Raw genomic sequence first — 18682 nt, 5'->3', positions numbered from 1 at the left:
AAAAAAAAAAAAAAAATCTGAAAAGCATTAACGGGAAAGTTTAAGCATCACTGTATTGTATCATTACATAAACCACAAACTCACATAAGGCAGTTGTTTAATTAGAATTTTTTAAATGTTTTCTCCTTTGTGTTTAAAAATGCAAACATCTTTTTGATATATATCAAGAATTATAATGTGTAAAGACATCTATGTATTTAAGACGTACAAAGCTGTCATCTAATTGTATTAAAAAAAATAAGGCTTATTTATCCTGGAGTCGAAGCTCAGACCTGATAAGATGACCATCCAACCCAGTCTTACCATGTGGAGCCTTTTAGAAGGAGTTTAAAAAAAAACATCTTATGCTTCTTCAGCAGCCACAGTATCTGGAGCCCAACAAGAAGTACTCAACAAAGATACCTCAACACTGTTTAAAGAACAATAAAACCAAAGACTGAGATTCATCTATGACTAGTCTAATGGAGGGAAAGATGATTAGAAAGAGGGATGGAAGAGAGTGCAAAGCTAAAACTGAGAAAGATTGTCTTGGTGGAAGCAGGCAGAAGCAAGAAGGATATATCTAAATATCATTCATGCATTTTATCCCTCTACTCTATTTGCTTGGAGCTTTACTATGAGTGACGTTCGAAGAATGACAAAAATGTAATGGAGCAAAGGTTGCTCAGGCTGGAAAAAAATGATCAGATTACAGGGAGCCAACAGGGCTGGGATGAGCTTCATGCACACTTACACAGTTGTCCTGCCCTCCTGGGCGCACAGTCAGTTCTAGACCAATCAGATCAGAGCAGCAGGGCGGGGCATGCAAGGTGAGCAGAGAGAGAGCAATGGGAGAGAATGTTAGCATCACTCCATGAGACGCAGCCTGCTAACCAGACCCAATATATGCTTTAGCCAACTCTGCTGCCTTCAAGGTCCAGTATGTGTGTGTGGGTGTGTTCTGATTCTGGATTTAGATGGATTTGCAAATGTGATTGTGCTTGATTACAGCAGCAGAGTAAGTTTCAGCACAACAAAGTCTGACCAGTGGGGCCATATGAGAGAAGTGAGCACACTGTTCACATGTAAAACACTGTACAAAAAAACAAATAACTAAACAAACAAACAAAAAAACAAACAAACACGAATGAATAAATAAACTGAAGGCACATGTCTCTGGACTTTTGTGACTGTTTCCACATAAAGCTCAACATTTGTGGGGATGTGTGCTCATTATCATGTTATGTTGAAGAAATAAAATTCTTTTCAGCTTAAACATGATTTGAAAAACCTACAAGGTGAACCAGTAAGACAGTCAGGGACCATGGCCATTCTCAACACAAACACTGAAAAACAAAACAAAGCTATGTAGTGTACACAAACAGCTCAAAAAATTAAACCAAACACCACAAATGAAACAAAATTAGAACAAAGGTCTGTCATATACAGGGTTTGGGAAACAGTAAAGACAGAATGGAGCATCATGGTGTGTGGAGGGTGTGAGATGGAGTAGCATTACAATTAGAAGTGCTGGGAGGCCAATGACATACGAGAAGTCCTCCAGCAGGTGAAAAGGATTAAATGTAAATGCAGAGTGATAGAGAAAGAGGGATAATGGTGTGTATGATCATTTTTATCACAGCCAAAGGCAATTAACTGTCAGAATGGAAATGGTGGGAGGATGAGAGGAATCTGAACTGGATGTTGCACGATGTGCTGTGTTTGAAGTCATGGCCTTCTTCACAATCCACAAAATTCAAGAACTCATTTTTATACTTTTATACTATTCCCTACTCAATATTCTTACTAGTCAGAAGAATATGCAAGTCACTTTGACCATGAATACAATCTGCTAGTTAGGAACCTTTGTTAACAACAGTAACGAAATTCTGACCCCCCCCCAAAAAAAAAACATAACATCCAGAATATCTAAGTAGACTGACAAAATGAACCCAATCCTAAGGATCCCCATCTCAAAACCTAAAGGATGCACAAAAAATAAATAAATAATAATAATAATGCAGTGATACCAGTGCAATGGCTGACATCACCATTCCCACCAGGTGTCAATATCCCATCCAATAACAGCTACAGGTGCCTCTCAATTAGTTAGAATATCATCAAAAATTTAATTCTGTTCAGTAATCCACATTGAAAAGTGAAACGCCTGCGTTATACTGATTTATTACACACAGCGATACATTTCAAATACTTATGTCTTTTCATTTTGATGACAATGGCTTACAGCTAATGAACTCAAGTTCAGTTCCTCAGAAAATCTGAATATCACATAAAACCAATAATAAGGATTTTAGCACAGAAATGTTGGCATACAGAATAGTATGTCTGTGCACTGTACAGTGTATGCATGAAGGGCTTGGCCAGACCTGAATACTGCATCTACGCAATGTAGATGCAGTACGGAGGCAAATAACTTGTGGTACTGCTGAGGCATTAGGAAATCCCAAGTTGCTTTGACAGCAGTGTTGAACATTGTTGCGTCTAGTGCCTCTCATCTTTCTCTCGACAATCCTTGATAGATTCACCATGTGGTTTAGGTCAGGCAAGTCTGCTGGTTAATCAAGCACAGTGGCGCCACAGTCACTGAAGAAAGTAATAGCCAAGGGGCCACATCATCTCTATAAAACTTGTCAGAAGATAACCTAGTATTATTAGTAAAGCACTTGGTAAAACACAATAGGTCAAGACCAATAGATGACATAGCTCAACAGACTGCAGAACGTTTATACAGGACCTCAAGGAACTTGACTCGATGATGCATTTCTCCATTCTTCTTTGCCTCCAGACTTTAGGACCTGGATTTCCAAATAAAATGCGAACTTTGCCTTAATTGGAAAAGAAACCTTTAATGAGAGTCTAACAACAGTCAAGTTTCTGTTTCATATTAAAGACACTTCTGCACGTGTCACAGCTGCAGCCCATGTCTTGAGGACTTCTTTATGTGGTGGCATTTAAATCACCAGTAACAGTCCATGCCAATTTTTTGATGGGTTTGCTTTACAGTCTTCTCAAGGCTGCAACTATCCCTATTGTTAGTACACATTTTCTAAAACATGTCATTTCCTTCCACATAACATAACTTTACATTATTAAGCTTGAGAGTTAAGGTCTTGAATAATATTCCCTTAATGGCCTACACTCTTTGTGGAGGGCATCAATGACAACTGAACAACGGTCAAGTCAGGAGTCCTACCAATAATTTTGCTGGATAAAATAAAAGTAGGTAAATCTAAAAAAAAAAAATTGCTTCACTTGGTGTAACTTAAAATTATCAAAATAAATTGAACAAGTACACAATATAATGAATCAGAATAATATACGAGTTTCATTTTTTTAATTGAATTACTGAAATGAACTTTTTTATGATATTCTACCTCATTGAAATGGAAATGTATTTTGATAGTTACACATTAAGAAGCAGTGGATTTTTATGTCATGATTAATCAGTGTACAGTAAGGATGAATAATCCATCCATCTATGCTCCCTTATCTGTGCAGGCATGTGGAGGGTTGTCTATCTCCAGTGGTCATTGGGCAAGAGGTGGGGTAACTCTGAAACCAAACCATTTCTGCAGACACTTAACTACAACTCTGAGAAACAAGCTGAAAATATATATTTCCACATGCACAACATTACATGGAAATTTAAGTATGACATCAACACTTTTCTGAGTTTTCAACAAGAAGGGGCAAAAAATACATATTCACATAATGCAATTTTTTTTCCAGCAAATGCAAACCTCTCATAGAGGAAAAATAGATATCCCACCATTTATTTGACAGTTACGTAAAATGACCTTTGACAATGTAAGGATTTTTGCCTTTTGCTTCAGGGGAACAGGGGAAGGTAAATAAGTTTAACTAACACTTATATTTAAGTCCTGTTCAAATACTTCTTAAAAATGCATCCCCAAATCTTTGAAGTCATCACTTTGCGTACCATGAAGGTGGCAATGATAAGGGAAAAAGCTGTATTTTCTGTTTTTATCAAGTGTGTATTGTGATGTCTGCAAAGGGTAGTGGATAGAGGGATGTATTGTGTGACATTTGAACAAAGACTTAGGAAAACGCAGGAAGGGTAGATACTAGCGGGTCATAGGTTAGAAATAAAACATAGCAGTGTGTAAGTAAGTACATGCCTGGAATCATGTTACATTGTTTGCACTAGTAGTTCTTACTTTAAATACACATTTGTATGTGAGTAATCTATACCCACAGAAAAGTTTTACGACACTAGCTTATTGACTACTACAACATTTTATAAAAAGGTCAAAGATTGTGACTTTGACAAACTACTGCCTTTGAAACTACTTATTTCTAAAACAAAAAATTCATAACAATCATCACACCTGTGTTGTAAAACTTTTATGCAAACAAGGTAACAATGTTTTAAGGGAAACAGGTAAAGAGAGTTGCGAAAAAGGTTTCTAGATGTTATTGTGCTTAGATTATAGGGTAATTGTGTAAAGTATATAAAAAAATATATTTGGTTTACCCTAGAGTCTATAACTTTAAGGTCTAGTTTCTTCGGTGTCCCCACATCTGCAGAAATATAGAGGATTTTACATTACACTTTTAGGTATGTAGTAAAAAAAACACCCACAGAAAACAGACTAAACCATCACTGTGTCTCAGATGTCACAGATAACCTTCTATCAGCTTTGGGAACCATATGTTCTGTGCCACTGTATGAAGCTAAAACCAACTATATGGCACAAGGACAGGAATATGCTTGAGACTTCTAATCTGGAAATGCACAAAAAAAATCTGTTGATGATCAGAGTTATACGATTTTCAGCTTGATTGGCTTAGAAAATAACAGTCCTATACAAAATCTAAAATCAAATCTATTTTCTATTAGTGAAAGAGCCACACTAAGAACTACTGTGTTGCACTGACAACATTACTTTTTGGTTTAGACACAATTACTGAGTGCGTTTTGGTATCAGTGAAATATACAGTAAGGCCTTAGACTATAATTGCTCAAAGTATCCAGTCATCTGCCTGCAAAAACTCAAGTTCATGAGTGAAATGTCATTCCTAATTCTCCAGAAAAGCTTTTTACAAGGTTAAGTTGTGCTTAAGGGAATTTTTGACAATTCTACCAGACGTGCACCTGTGAGGTCAGGCGATGTTGGCCAAGATGTAGTGTCACTTCTAGTTCATCCCAAACATTTTCTATGGGATAGAAGTCAAGACTGTATAGCCAGTGAAATATTTTACCCAAATGTGTCAGTCACTTTATGAACCATGCTTTGAATACCAGTGCACAGTGATGTTGGAACAGGAAGGGGCCATCTCCAAAATGTTCACGTAGTATAAAGAGCATGAAACTGTCACACAGTGCTTTGATATGTTTAATTATTAATAGCTCATTTCTCTTTAACTAAATGGTAGATATTAACCTCTAAAAAATAGTCCCACACCATATTTTCCTCTGCGCCAAACTTTGCACTTGACACATCGAATCCTGATCCAATGCTTTCTAATTGCATTTGGGTATTGTAATGCTCAGTAGCAGTAGCGTGGATGCTAACCATGACAATTATTCAAATAAGGTGCTATAGAAACAGGTCCAATCTTTTTATTGTTGTTGTAGAATAAATAAACAATTCCACAATGACTGCTCTCTCATCCTTATAATAAATTTACTCCCAGTATAAAAAATGACTGGCTGCTTACACTGCTTAAAAAAGCCTATGAAAATATTTTGAATGTGTTTCTATTACCCTCTAAGTTTTGGTTCTTATAAAGGAGCAAAAATCTACTAAAAACTGTATCAGCAGGTCAAAACTTCACAAAAGTGGAGGTTGTAAATTCTCCACTAAATTTTTAACAGAAGATCTCTACATGCCACTAATTTTCACAACAATGCATTAGACATCTGATCTTTATAACCATCAACAATAGACTGCTAATAGATTTACATGAGGTGAGTGTAGCAAGCCCAAACAAACAGCAGGAATCGACACTAGAGAGTCATGTATTCAAGGAGTAACAAAGGTGCTGACAAATGAGTAAACACTCATATAATGGTGGTTAAATTAATCTATCAATCTCCTTTGATATGCATTTTGTCCTGCTGGAACTAGGCACTCTGCACTGATAAGTACAGCATGAATAAACTCTAACAGTATAATTTTTGCTGCAATTCTCTGTCTTTAGTCACTCAGTGGTAAAGACATTCTTGATATCCTCTTACCTTGCACCTGCCACAGGTGACTTTCTCCCAGGGTCAAGAGAGGCTCCCAGCGGCTCCTCACCCAGTGACCTAGTGTCTTTACTTAAATGCTGTAGACGTGAACTGAGCTCTCCCATAACTGATGGTTTTGTGCTCTCATCTGCACCTAGTCCAAGTCCTAGCCCACCAAGATTGCCCAAACTCCCAATCCCTAGCCCTACCCCGGGTCCTCGAGGTTCTACCAGATCCCCCCACAACTTGGACCTCCGTTGGAAGAGATAGCGTGGCTTGGTCGGAGCTAGACCAGTAACCGAGGCGGAACCACCTGCAGGAAGCCCAGCTCCACCAGCTGCTGCAGCAGCCAGTGCAGCAGCCTGTTGCTGGGACAGCAGCTCACTATCAGAGCTCTGCTTCAGCAAAGGGTCCCTGAAGGTGACGGGGCCTTTACTGCCTCCTATCTGGGATTTGAGTCGAGGCTTAGGAGGCACTGGCGGCTTGTCAAGAACAAAAGTCTGCCCATCAGCATAGGAGGTGTGCGTGGTGTGTGTGTCAGCAGGCTCGCCACTTTCTGAGGACAACGTAGACATGCTGGAAACTGTAGAGACGGTGCTGGTGGTCTCAAGATGGTGGTCTCTCTCTCTGTCACTGGAGCTGCGCGTGTCAGCCTCCTCCACACCTGAGTCAGCTGCAGAACCAGCCTCGCCCACTGGTGGGGGCTCCAGAGGGTCAGAAGTTTTCCCTGAGACAGCTGCTGCACTGGGTGGAGGTGGTGGCTGAGGAGGCTGAGGCTGGGTGGTTGTCACAGTTGGGGTTGTTGGGGTTAAGGGAGTTTGGGGTGTTGGTGTGGCTGGTGTAGCAGGAGACAGAGCAGCTTTAGTGGATGACACTGGTATCCCCTGTGCCTGGGCCAGCAACCCATTTGCAAACTCATCTGGTGGAGGAACCACCCCAATCTTACGTAGCTCCTCTCTTGTTTCCTCATCGCTGGAAGATAACATAGCCGGTGGTAAGGTGACTGTGTAGGCATCCACATCCTCTTCTGAGCTTCCCTGAGCCAGGCTCTTCTCTTGGGTGGGACTGGCAGGACGCTGAGTTTGAGGCTGAACCTGGAGTTGAGTTTGGGGCTGGGGAGCTGTGGGAATGGGGGATTTAGCCCATGGACTCTGTGATTTGCTGGGCTCTATGGTTGCAGGCACAGGTTTCTGTTCTATCCCTGACCCCACCCCAACAGCCTGACCGTTGCTGGTCGCATGAACCATGATCAGCCCAGCTGTCTTCTGCTGTGATGTATCCATAATGCTGATCAACATGCTTTTTTTATCCTCTAGTCTCTTTTCCTCCTTCCTCTCCTCAATTCTAGCTTCCATCTCTTGACGGAATGATATTGGTGATGATGATGTAGACCACTGTGGTTTGATGGGTTGAGGAGCCAAAATATTAGCCGGGGAGGATGATGTGCCATACCCCGCTGCCTTGGCGCTTTTAGGTGAAAAAGGGGGCGATGCAGTTACTCCATCCCCGTGTGGAGACTCTTTGGTCTGAGTGTCAGAGAACATTACAACCTGGCCTACTCGCTCTTGTTTAGTCCGAGGCTCTGGGCTGCCTGTTGGGGACTGACTCTGAGAGGTCAGTGCTCTCTCCCTTGCGGCCAGCGCAAGAGCTAATGGTGAATTTGGGTCCAGAGGCTTTCCTGTGAGTGGATGGATAAAGGTGGTCCCACTAGGTGAGGGGCTCAGAGCCAAGGCAGGGGGAGGAAGCTGTCCAAGCTCTCGAGTTAACAGCCGTTCATCGATGGAGTGAGACTGAGTCAAAGAGGGGGAGTCAGGGCTTGTTGTAGGCGACCCTTCCATGGTCCCAACAGAAAGGAAGACAGTGGATTTCCTCCGCTCTTCAAGGCGACGTTCACGATCTTTTACTGCTCCAGCAATAGCAGCAGCAAACGGGCCTTTACCCTGAAACATCATCTCTCCTTGGGCTCGCAATCGCTCTCGTTCAGCCATGAGCTGCTGCTGGTAGTAGTCGACACGGCTGGTGTGCGTGTGCCCATGTGGGTGTCGTCCTGAGGGTGAGCTCTCTCGTGAGTGGGCAGCAGCTAAGGCTAGACTAGCCTTTTCTTGTGCATCTTCTACCTACCATTGGAGAAATGAAAAGGAAGATTTAAGCTCAGAAATCCTTTGGCATTTTTTTAAGAATAAAAATGAAACTGTTATTAAGACACAACCTACCTGTAGCTGTTTCACCAAAGGACTTTTCTTTCTTTGGGGCTTTGTGGGTGTGAATAGTCCAATGCTGAACTGACCCACATTTGCGTAAGGGTTGTCAATTACCCTCCCCTTTCTTTTGATTCGCTCTGGTGGAGTAGCAGCAGAGGGACGGGGAATTTCTGTAGGCTCTACAGGTAGGTGGGAGGAGTCCTGTAGGATGATCATTGAGCGAGCTTTCTTCTGTCTCTCGATGTGTGTGGCTTGCCGCTGAGCGGCTTCGTAAGGCAGGTCCAAGGAGGATGGCTTGAAGCTGGAACGGCCTCCAGGCTCATGGCCTTGACTTTGGGTCCGAGACGTGGGAGGAGGAGGGCAAAAAGCTGGAGGAGGACCCGTGTCTAAGTAGTAAGGAGGTGGAGGAGGTGCCGTCTGAGGAGGTGGAGGGATAGGATGGGGTTGTGAGTGGTCTCGGAGGCTGTCTGTCATAGACGAACTACGTGGAAATCTGTGCTCGCCTGCAAGTGCAGACAGTCTATCCTCTTCTGTGGCACCTGTTGACAGAGGGAAAGGGACAGGTTATTTAATTATGTGGCAGGGCTTACTAACAAAGAATCATTTATTTTAAATATACCAGGTTCACAGTTAGTCAATTAAAAAAAAATGGCTTTCAACTGGAAATCAGCTCAGTTTATGATTCCTTAACAAAACATCTTATATTATTATTATTATAATAATATTGTTAAAGTTGTTTTGAGAGCAAACAATTCCATCTGTATTTATTACAAAAGCAAAACATCTGCACAAACTAAGCCTTATATTTTCTGGGGTTTCTCTTGTTCATTTTCTACAGAACACTGTGCTAAATCTGCTTTATAGTCACCTGCTGTTTGGATGGTAACTACAGATTACAAATATATTAAAAGTGTTTGTATTTATTTATTTATTTTACAGATGTTTGTTTTACACTCTGATATAATATGCACACCAAAAATCGTGAGCATTATTAGATAATGTGAGGATTTTTGCACAATTTGTTCAAATCTCCTTTTCAATATTTATTAATATGTACTTGTCTTTGTGTTGGGAAATTTTGACAATTTTCATTATTGTTATCGTATTGTGTTGAGTAAAAGCATGCTTGCAAATTTTCACACTTTTTACTGCACTTGCTTGGACATCTCGCAGCCCCTTCTGGACTCAATACTGTTTTGAAATCAAAATTAGCTTAGATTATTTATGGTATTACCATATTCTTAGCTTCTTATCAAAACCAGAAGATTTAACGTGTTTGATGTTACTTTGTTTAAAATTGAGATTTTCCATAAAACTCATACAAAAACAAAACAAAGTGTCTTTCAGATTTAATTAAGTACATCAGGAATGATTTTTTTACCAAAAGACTTGGTCCTGGACATGCCTTTAGGGAATGGTATGTGACCTCTCTCGATACCCGGGTGCAGACCTCCATGTAGCGTCATCCCTTGTCTCTCAAACAGTGACTGCAGCACAAAATTCAGAGCTGACAGTGTAATCAAAGCCACTTTAAAGAAACTTCAGTAAAATCTCTATAACCTTTAGCAGAAATAAGTCAGTAACTGTGTGGATTACTGCATGCTGTGACCGCCTTGGGTCATTTTTCTTTCTCTCTTTTGCTTCTAAAAGAAAAAAATACTTTTTAAATCAAACTTTTTTTTTGTGCAATATTTTTTTCACAGGAAAGCCCCGACTGAATGACAAAAATAATGTAAAAACAGAATGAGGTTTTGGAGCCTGAACTTGAATCATTAAATCATCGAATTAAGGTACCGTAAACATGCTGTTTGTATGTGAAACATGGTTGTATTAAAACAATTTAAATAAGAGTGGAGTAAAATTCTTCAGCTGTGATGTTGAAGAGTCATTACCGGTTTTCACAAACTCCTGATGTCAGCCATTGATATTGTGCCAAGACAAAATCTAGTTACAATGTTTAGGGGGCAAACACTTTCTCACACATCGGCAGATTGGATTGGTAAGCTTTTGTCCTTAATAAATGAAATCATCATTTAAAAACAGCATTTTGTATTTACTCGTTTCATTTTTAAACAGTTTTAAATTTTATTTTCTAATCTGAATCATTAAAGCGTGACAAAAAAAAAAGAGAGAAAAAAACAGAAGAACTTTTGTATTTCAGGGAGAATTGGTATGTGGAGCAGCATGGCACAGAGAGCTGTCTGGAAGTGGCTGTGTGTAGGTTCACTCACACTGATCTCTGCTGGTGTTATTCTCCTGCTGGTAGGCCGTTGTTTGACAGTGGCTGCTCTGTAATCTGCCTCCGGGGGCTGAGAATGCAACATAGATTCCTGCGATGCCAACATCTCATCTAGTCTTTCTGTTAAAAAGGAAATGAGCCAGAACTAAATGCTAAGATGTAAGACCATGGAAATGTTCTATCACAATCTCCGACATGGATGTCAATGGGAGACAATGAAAAGACAAAATCCAGAACATAGCTCCATGCCACAGTGTGAAATCTCGATTTGTGTTTTGGGTGAAAAATGATTTGTACGTTTTTGCTATTTCTCGTTTCTCGAACCAAGAGGTGAAATAAACAGAGCCAAAGAAAGTCAGAAAGTCGCAGTTTAGGTGTTCTGTTGTCCGAATCAGTGACATTCTTGCATAAATTATTCCCCTCTTCTGCTGCTCCTCACGACTGAAAATAAAAGCAGCAAGCAGGGGAAGCCTATACTGCAATGCACATGCACAACAGCGATAAAAAACTTCAGGGCACAACTGGTATATATATATTTTACTGTCTGGTGCACCCTTTGCTAATGCTGCCCTGGGCAACTGCTCAAATGGCTCGGATCAAAAACTGCCTCCGGTCCAAATCCGCACTGCTCTAATGACACAGCAGTGATAAGTCATGATTATGACGCTCAGAGAAGTGTCAAATTCTTGCCTCAGACTCACCTCCTCGTCTTCTCCGAGCAGATGCTTGGTGGGAAAAAGATAGCGTCAGCAGAGGAGGGAAAATGACAAGAACAAGGCGACACAAGTGACTATTCTAAAAAAGTTAGGAGACACGCCATATTTTAACGACAGAGTCAAGTAGAAAACATGAAAGAAAAGGAGGAAGAGAGTGTTGAGTTTGTTCGCCAGTTCTTAGGCACTCACCCAGTTCCTCCAGCTCAGCCGTCATGGACTTGGAGCGCAGCGTCAGGGTGGTGCTCGGAGCTCTCTTGGGTGGAGGGGGAGCTGTGGAGACAAGGCATGGAGTTGAGGACGATGTAGCTGTGGATGAGAATCCTTTGGCTTTGCGACTCAGTGCCCTCTTGGCGTCCCCCAGTCGCCCGGCCCATCTGGTTTTCACTGCTTTGATTTGCGTGTAATCGAGGGAGCTGGAGGTCTCGCACTTGTTGGCGCTGCGGCTGAAGCTCAACTTCTTCATGTTTCTCTCTTTGTCTGATGGCTTATTAATTTGTCTTTCTTCGCAACTTTCAGGTTTGTAATCTCTGTGCTGCCAGAATGTCCCTCTGTTAAGGAGCCCATTGGCAGTAAATGAACAAGTCACTCGTCTCTGTGGCATCCCGAGCTGTTCGAATCCTTCCATTAAACACAGAACAACATAATTTGTCTGCTACAATAGTAGGCATAAGTGCAATGTGTGCATAGAGGAGAGGGAGCAACTCATCCATCTTCCCTTTAATATACTGCCTGCCTTGAATTTAGCAGATGTGCAATTGATAGAAACGCATTAACACTTCAGTTTACACTCACATGCCTGCACTCGCACAAAGAAAACTCCTTGAGGGAAGACATAATGACACGAGGGCCAACAGACAAAGAGATGACAGCAAATTTAACGGCTAAAGGAAAATGATGCGCTGCAGCCTTTACATTACAAGAGCCCTTGGGAACCTTCCAAGCTCACTACACACACAAACACACAAGGCAACTGGGCTGTTAATTCCCAGGCAAGGCAGTAAATCATATCTGCCAAACAATGGATTCAAAAACCAAACCGCAAAGTTGCAGGCTTCAAAATAAATGCAATTAAATATTGTACATAACTAAACTGGAAAGAGAGCAGACGATTTAGCAGCAACAGCAAAATATCATGCAGTAAGATAGTATCGGTAAAGCCACAGCCCATTAGCAGCCTTTACAGGATAACGTCTAAAAGAAACCAAATTTCTTGTCAATCACTCAGTCAGCTCGCTCTAAGACCAACCAGCTAACACTGAAAGCAGCCCTCTAGAGCCGTAACTCCCTAGATCGCACACAAGCCCCGATGCAGCAGCTGCACATCTACTGTACATACGCCATCCCGGGTACTGTCCACACCAAATATCTTCATTTCCTCAGCAGCCTGCACACTCTGCTACAGAAGCAGGGAGCAGAGCAGATAGAGGAGGATGGAAAAAGAGAGGCTCAGATGGAGAGAGAGTGTTGCAGTTGCTGTAATGTAATGCTTAATTCAAACATGCATTGTAGTCACCATAGCAACGGTGGCAGTAGTGAGGCCACGCATGGTGCAGAGAAATTTGTGTTTGTATTTGTGCTAGGGTGAAGCGCAATAAGGAGAGTTTGTCCAACCGGAGTCGGTGAGTGGCGACAGATGGTGTTCAGCGAAAAGAACAAAGGAAAGGTGAAGTAAACTACGGACAAGACTTTTGTTTTTTACCTAATCTGAAACAATCCATTTGGTCGATCACAAGACATATTTTTCAGCACTTTAATCTCTTTGGTTAAAGGGCAAATGTATCTTAGTGCCACCTATTGAAGCCTGTGGTTAAAACCGTGAAATATAAATAAATCTTAATTGGCATTTTGATTTTCAACACAAATAAGTAATTTCAAAAACAAGACAGTTTTAACAGTAAGATGCCATTGGCCACAGCTCTCTTAAAAACAGAAATTGAATGCAGTATGCCCTGTTGTATTTTGGAGATGGACTGTTTTCTTGATCCGAAAAGACCTTCATAGCAAAGAATCTTGAACAGATGTTTGACTGCTGTAAACCAGAACATAATGTAAAAGAAAAAAAAATATGTTTGCCCATCTAAGGCACTTCAAACAAAAAGGCCCACAACATTTGACCACTCTCATTCAAAATTGTGGAGTTCATTTAAATAGATTTTAAGAATTAGCTTTTTTTTTTTGACCTTAGTCGTCAGTTTAATTTTCCCATTCCTACACTGCGCTGCACCTCCATTGTAACCATCTAAAGCATGTTTGACAGAAGAATTCGGACATAGTCCTTTGTCATTATTCCGCCCGCCTACTTTCTGCGATTCCCCCGTTCCTGTGGTAATAAAACAACCCACAGTAAAATAAAAACACCTCCATGCTTCGCAGCTGGCACCGTGTCCTCAGGTTCTACAGCCTCAGTCCAACTCCTACATCATCAGTGAGTTCAAACCTCAGGTCCAACAGACCACGATCCCAAACACACAGAGAAAGAGAACAGACAAATCAGGCTAACATTATGATGTAGAAAATTACCCATAACTCAACTCTAAAGTTTACCAATTTTGCTTAAAGTCTTAAACCTGTGTGGATTAGACTTAAACCTGTGTGGATTAGACTTAAACCTGTGTGGATTAGAATATGCCTTCAATAAAATGTGTGCAACTCATTTTTATTTTTTATTCTCTGAAGGTGTAAGTTCATCATTACACCACCCTGAAAAAAGAACAATTTAAATTAATCATTAAAACTATAATAAATATAATATTCGTGCTGATAATTTATATATGTAAACTTTGTACTTTACCTGGTTTAGGTGTAAGAAAGACAAAGAAATATGCAAACTGAGACCACAAATCAGTAATACAATTCAGCATAAAGGGCACTCACCTATCTTAGAGCAAACCCATTAACTTCTGTCTCTAAATTTCAACAATCACTACTATTCTAGCATGCTTTACAATGTAGATAATTGTAAAGTTCGGAGGTTACTGTGACAGGATTGTGTGGGTGCAAAGTAATGGCAAACTGTGGTTGACATGGAAACTACATAAATTTACAACACGGAAATATTCCTGACAACATAGAAACACCTATATGTGTATAAAAGCCAATTACGCATTTCCATCACAACACGTAATGCACTGAGCTTCAGAATAATTGTATGGAGTTGTGTTTAAAAGAACTTTATTTTCATTCACAACAATGTATTGAGAACACAATGCACTCAATATGAAATCATAACATGAAGAAAAGTATTAAACTCATTTTTGTTCACCAGAATGTGGAGAAAACAATAAATATTTGGGTGCTAAGAAGTTGAAGTCTGTGCTAAAAATGAACATCTCTTTCAGTGTTTAAGTTTATATTAATCTTTATAACCACTGTTTCAGAAAACGTCATGCCATCTATGCTGCATACCGCCGGACATTTCTGGCACTCGTGTACGAATGGCCACTCCCAAGACCACTTACGATGGTTCTGGGACAAAAATGAAAATTCAGCTCTCTTACTGGTGTGTTTGGGGTCAGAGCTATTTCCTTTCACCATGCTGGGCTTAACCTCTTCAAAGTAATTTGAGGTATTTTAACTTTTGTATGACTGCTATGTGATAAAACAGCATAAACATGAGAATTATCCTTGAACAGCAAAGTACCTAAGTACACTGTGACTTGAATACAGTGTTTAGGGGATGTCTGACAAACTGCATCTCCTAGATCCAAATAGAATGATCTCGTTTCCACCAGCGGAAAAGTTTTTCTCCATCTTTTTCAGTCCCTGTGTTCTTTAGTAAGTTACAATCTCTTCAGCACATTTCATTTTGTTATACAGAACTAATACCATCCACTCTTTTCCATGTGCCTTATCACATCATATATACTACAGACCTGACTCATAAACTTTAGTTTGGAAACTTAAACGTGAACATTTGCAATGATTTTTTTTACACGTGAGTTGACATTATTAATTACATTATTACTTCCAAATAGCCTTACCTTTCTTTCGAACAATTTCTTCCGACTCTGGCTTGCGTGTGACAGAAACAACTTTCATTAGGAGTCGGCTCCCCCCTTGCCGGATTAAAGACACCACCTGCTTGTGGCCCACCTTCACTACATTCACCCCGTTCACCTGGACAAAATGCAAGAAGACAGAAACTAGGTCAATGCTGATGAAATTCTGATCAAATTCTGGTCACCTCACATGAAACATTTGCAAGTCACAAAATAAATAATAGAACTGAATTATTATTATTATTATTATTATTATTATTATTATTATTATTGTTTATGATATCAATTAATTATCTCACAAAGATTATTACAGTGTTACATCTAAACTAATTGAAAAAAAGACTTCTCTGTAGAATACACATACTAATGAAATCGGTTTACTCCTGTGTTTCAGAAATTACCTCCATCTTCAGTGTTTTGAATGAAGACACACACACACACACACACACACACACACACACATGCACATGTTTGTGTTGCTATCTTTGTGGGGACTTTCCATTGACTTCCATCCATTTCCACAGCCTAAACTTTACCTTTACCCTTTTCCTAACCCTAACCAAAACTCAATTCATACCTTAGCCCTAAATCTGACCCCTGACCCAAAAACAGGGTTTCTCCTCGTGGGGACCAGGCTCCGGTCCCCACGAGGAGCGATTGGTCCCCACAACGTAGTATGTCAGGTCAAACCCCCACACAGACACACACACACACACACACACACACACACACACACACACACACACACACACACTTTTTCTTAACTACCTCAATGAGAAAGTCCCCCGTCCTGAGACCAGCCCTCCAGGCCACTCCCTCCACGTCCACCGACTCCAAGTACTGCAGGGCAGGGAATGCTGGGGTGGGAGTGAACTCTTCAATAGGAGTTTCGGCTATAAAGAATAAAACAAACAACATTCAGAACTGCAATGTCTGTCTGGAAAGCATGGCAGTTAAAACCATACACCTCAGTGCTTCAGAGATTCGGAAAATAAAACTGCTGCACATTCCAAGCACCAAGCAATTACCAAAAACAACATTTAGGAAAATACTGGCTGGATTTTAATTGTTCCATTGTTTTCTTGTTTTGGGAAACCAAACACTGCTCTACAAAGAAGCAAATGGTTTTAATTACTTTATCTGGATAAGATATGTTGAGAAAGTGATACACACAATGTACAGAGGAGTCCAAAACCAGCAATGTGGCTTAAATATTATCTTTAAAACTTAAAACCTTAGAATGACATCCAGCACATCAATTTCTGCAGCCATTAGCGCTGGATGAGTCTTTTATATTTCTCCTTAGTGACAACTAACTATTTAAGAGGTGGACAATTTATTTAATGCTTAAATCCCTCCCTCTATTCTACGATTCAGTTGAAGGCAACATCCGTCCAGACCGGTCTGTGTCTGGACAGCGGGTGTGAAAAACCTGAGGACAAATTTGGCCTGACACTTTTATTTTCAACAGTTTAACAGTCTCATTCTGTCTCGGGACACACCAAAGGACCAGTCACTGACCTGATGTTACTCCCTACGCTCTTCAAAAAGCTACTTTGAAATCAGACACAGTTAAAATGATTAGACTCTGTGAGGAAATATTGTAGAGATATTTTTAAGTGTTCATTAACTTAACAGAATTTTGCTTGAAGGAAAAAAAAAAAGTCACAACCAGAGATAATATATGTGACTTTTGTCTGTACGGTAATCTGCATTAAAACATTTTTAGAGCTCATTATAGGTAACCTGCTGCTATAGCTGTAATGTCCCATGTCATACAAATTTGAGCTTGATAGAAACACAGTGAAAGTATTATTTACAGATATATCTGTGCAATGCAACCCAAATTATTTCCACCTATTTACAGATTTTCTTCTTAAATATTGGAAAGAAAATAAAGCTCGGGCAGCTGACATACCTAAGCGCAATGCCACTTGACACACAAGTGGCAAAGCAGCCAATCATTGTCTTTGGCACTGATTGGGCAAAAGTAAGATAAGGAAGACTCTTAGCTACTGTGGTTGTGCTAAGACGGTTTATTCACAGATCTTTGTTATTTGTGAGCCTCTGTGGGTCCTAACGTTAACAAGTCTCCCCTGATTGACATATATTTACTAACTAAACTACACAATACTTCATGCACAATAAAGGTTATTGGAGGAGCCTAAAGCCTTCATGTGATTTTACTGCAGTGGAGCTCTTACCAGCTGCTGTCACATTTTTCTTTCCTGCCTTGTATGCTGGCATATTAAAAGAAAGTGTCATGCAGGTCTGAAGAAGAGAAAATGAAAGAAATTTTGTGGAACATCAAGTACCTTCATGCCTTTAAAATGTCTGTCATACTTGATGTAGCCCTTTTCTGAAAAGTGCATTTGGATTGAAATCAAGGTGAGGTGTCCACAGTGTTCTGCTGAATCAGGATAACCTGTTCCTGAGACATCGCCGTCTTGTTTGCGTGACCCGAACCTACTGTGTTTACGTTCCACGTTTTCAATAATGAAACCAGAGAATTATAGTTACAACATTAATACTTTAAGTGAATATGCCTGTTTTGCAAACTGAATCCAACTTATACTCGCTTCAATCCCTGAACAAACATGCAGCTCCGCCTGAAAACCCCCAATCTATATGCAGACGATCTATAGCAATATTTTGAGTGCAGCATAACAAATTCTGTTTAATCTCAAAGCAAGTGTGAGTAAATCACTGACACATGAGAGCTCTCAAAGAACTACTAAGTGAACCGCAGTGTGTGTGTGTGTGTGTGTCTGAGGGTGCTGGAGAGTAAAAGAACGAGTAAAAAAGAGAGTGGGGCGAGCCAAGATTCATGGTAGAGAGTGACAGAGCAGTAAAGCACACTCAGACTCCCGGCAAGCTGCCGAAGAGAGGCTGCCATGGTAACCACCACGAACGGGGAGCTGGCACGTGTGTGCTCGTAAAAGCGAATTTGCGGTTATGGAGTATGAGTCAAAAGGTGGATTTGGTTAAAAAGCGGGAGGGCTGACAGAATTTAGAGATAATCAGCAGGATGGATGAAGGAAGGGTGCATGGGAAGAAAAAGAAAAGGAAGAGCAAAAATGAGAGGAATACTAGAGATGATGTTTCTCTACTAAAGCCTAACGCCATGTGCGATGAACAGATGGGACAGCGAGCAGACAGCTCGGCCAAGGATGACGCTACCAGAAGGTCTACATGCTCTTTCTCTCTCTCTCTTACACACACAACACACACACACACACCCACCCACACGCGCACGCACGCACACACACACACACACACACACACACACACACACACGCCTGAGTGCATCTGAGTAAATAAGCTGATTGTTGACC

At 40.6% G+C, this 18682-nt stretch overlaps 1 protein-coding gene and 1 long non-coding RNA gene across 7 annotated transcripts in view; one reads left to right on the top strand and one right to left on the bottom strand.

Moving 5' to 3' along the window:
* LOC107835559 (uncharacterized) overlaps nt 1-18125 on the top strand; it is a 22878-nt gene extending 4753 nt beyond the window's left edge. Inside the window, exons 2-3 of the long non-coding RNA XR_001661351.1 lie at nt 6713-6721; nt 18097-18125. This is a non-coding gene — a long non-coding RNA (uncharacterized LOC107835559). The remainder of the gene's footprint in view (nt 1-6712; nt 6722-18096) is intronic.
* The window catches only part of shank3a (SH3 and multiple ankyrin repeat domains 3a), a 145927-nt gene continuing 127435 nt past the window's right edge, over nt 191-18682 (bottom strand). For 2 of the 6 annotated variants that reach the window (XM_016668118.1, XM_016668119.1), the window contains exons 14-22: nt 16116-16240; nt 15330-15465; nt 11539-11619; nt 11335-11358; nt 10626-10753; nt 9776-9881; nt 8407-8933; nt 6203-8310; nt 196-768 (exon numbers count right to left, since the gene is read on the bottom strand). In XM_016668118.1, coding sequence (XP_016523604.1) covers nt 720-768; nt 6203-8310; nt 8407-8933; nt 9776-9881; nt 10626-10753; nt 11335-11358; nt 11539-11619; nt 15330-15465; nt 16116-16240 — 3284 coding nt within the window. In that variant the 3' untranslated portion in view covers nt 196-719. Of the gene's footprint in view, nt 2796-4495; nt 4543-6202; nt 8311-8406; nt 8934-9775; nt 9882-10625; nt 10754-11334; nt 11359-11538; nt 11620-15329; nt 15466-16115; nt 16241-18682 lie in introns of all 6 variants that reach the window. The other 4 variants (XM_016668115.1, XM_016668117.1, XM_016668114.1 and 1 more) reach the window with 4 other exon arrangements.

The sequence above is a fragment of the Poecilia formosa genome, unplaced genomic scaffold (genome assembly GCF_000485575.1).
Source record: "Poecilia formosa unplaced genomic scaffold, Poecilia_formosa-5.1.2 Scaffold13, whole genome shotgun sequence".
NCBI lineage: Eukaryota > Metazoa > Chordata > Actinopteri > Cyprinodontiformes > Poeciliidae > Poecilia > Poecilia formosa.
The sequence above is the reverse complement of the archived record's forward strand: the minus strand, read 5'-3'. Positions and strand labels throughout refer to the sequence as shown.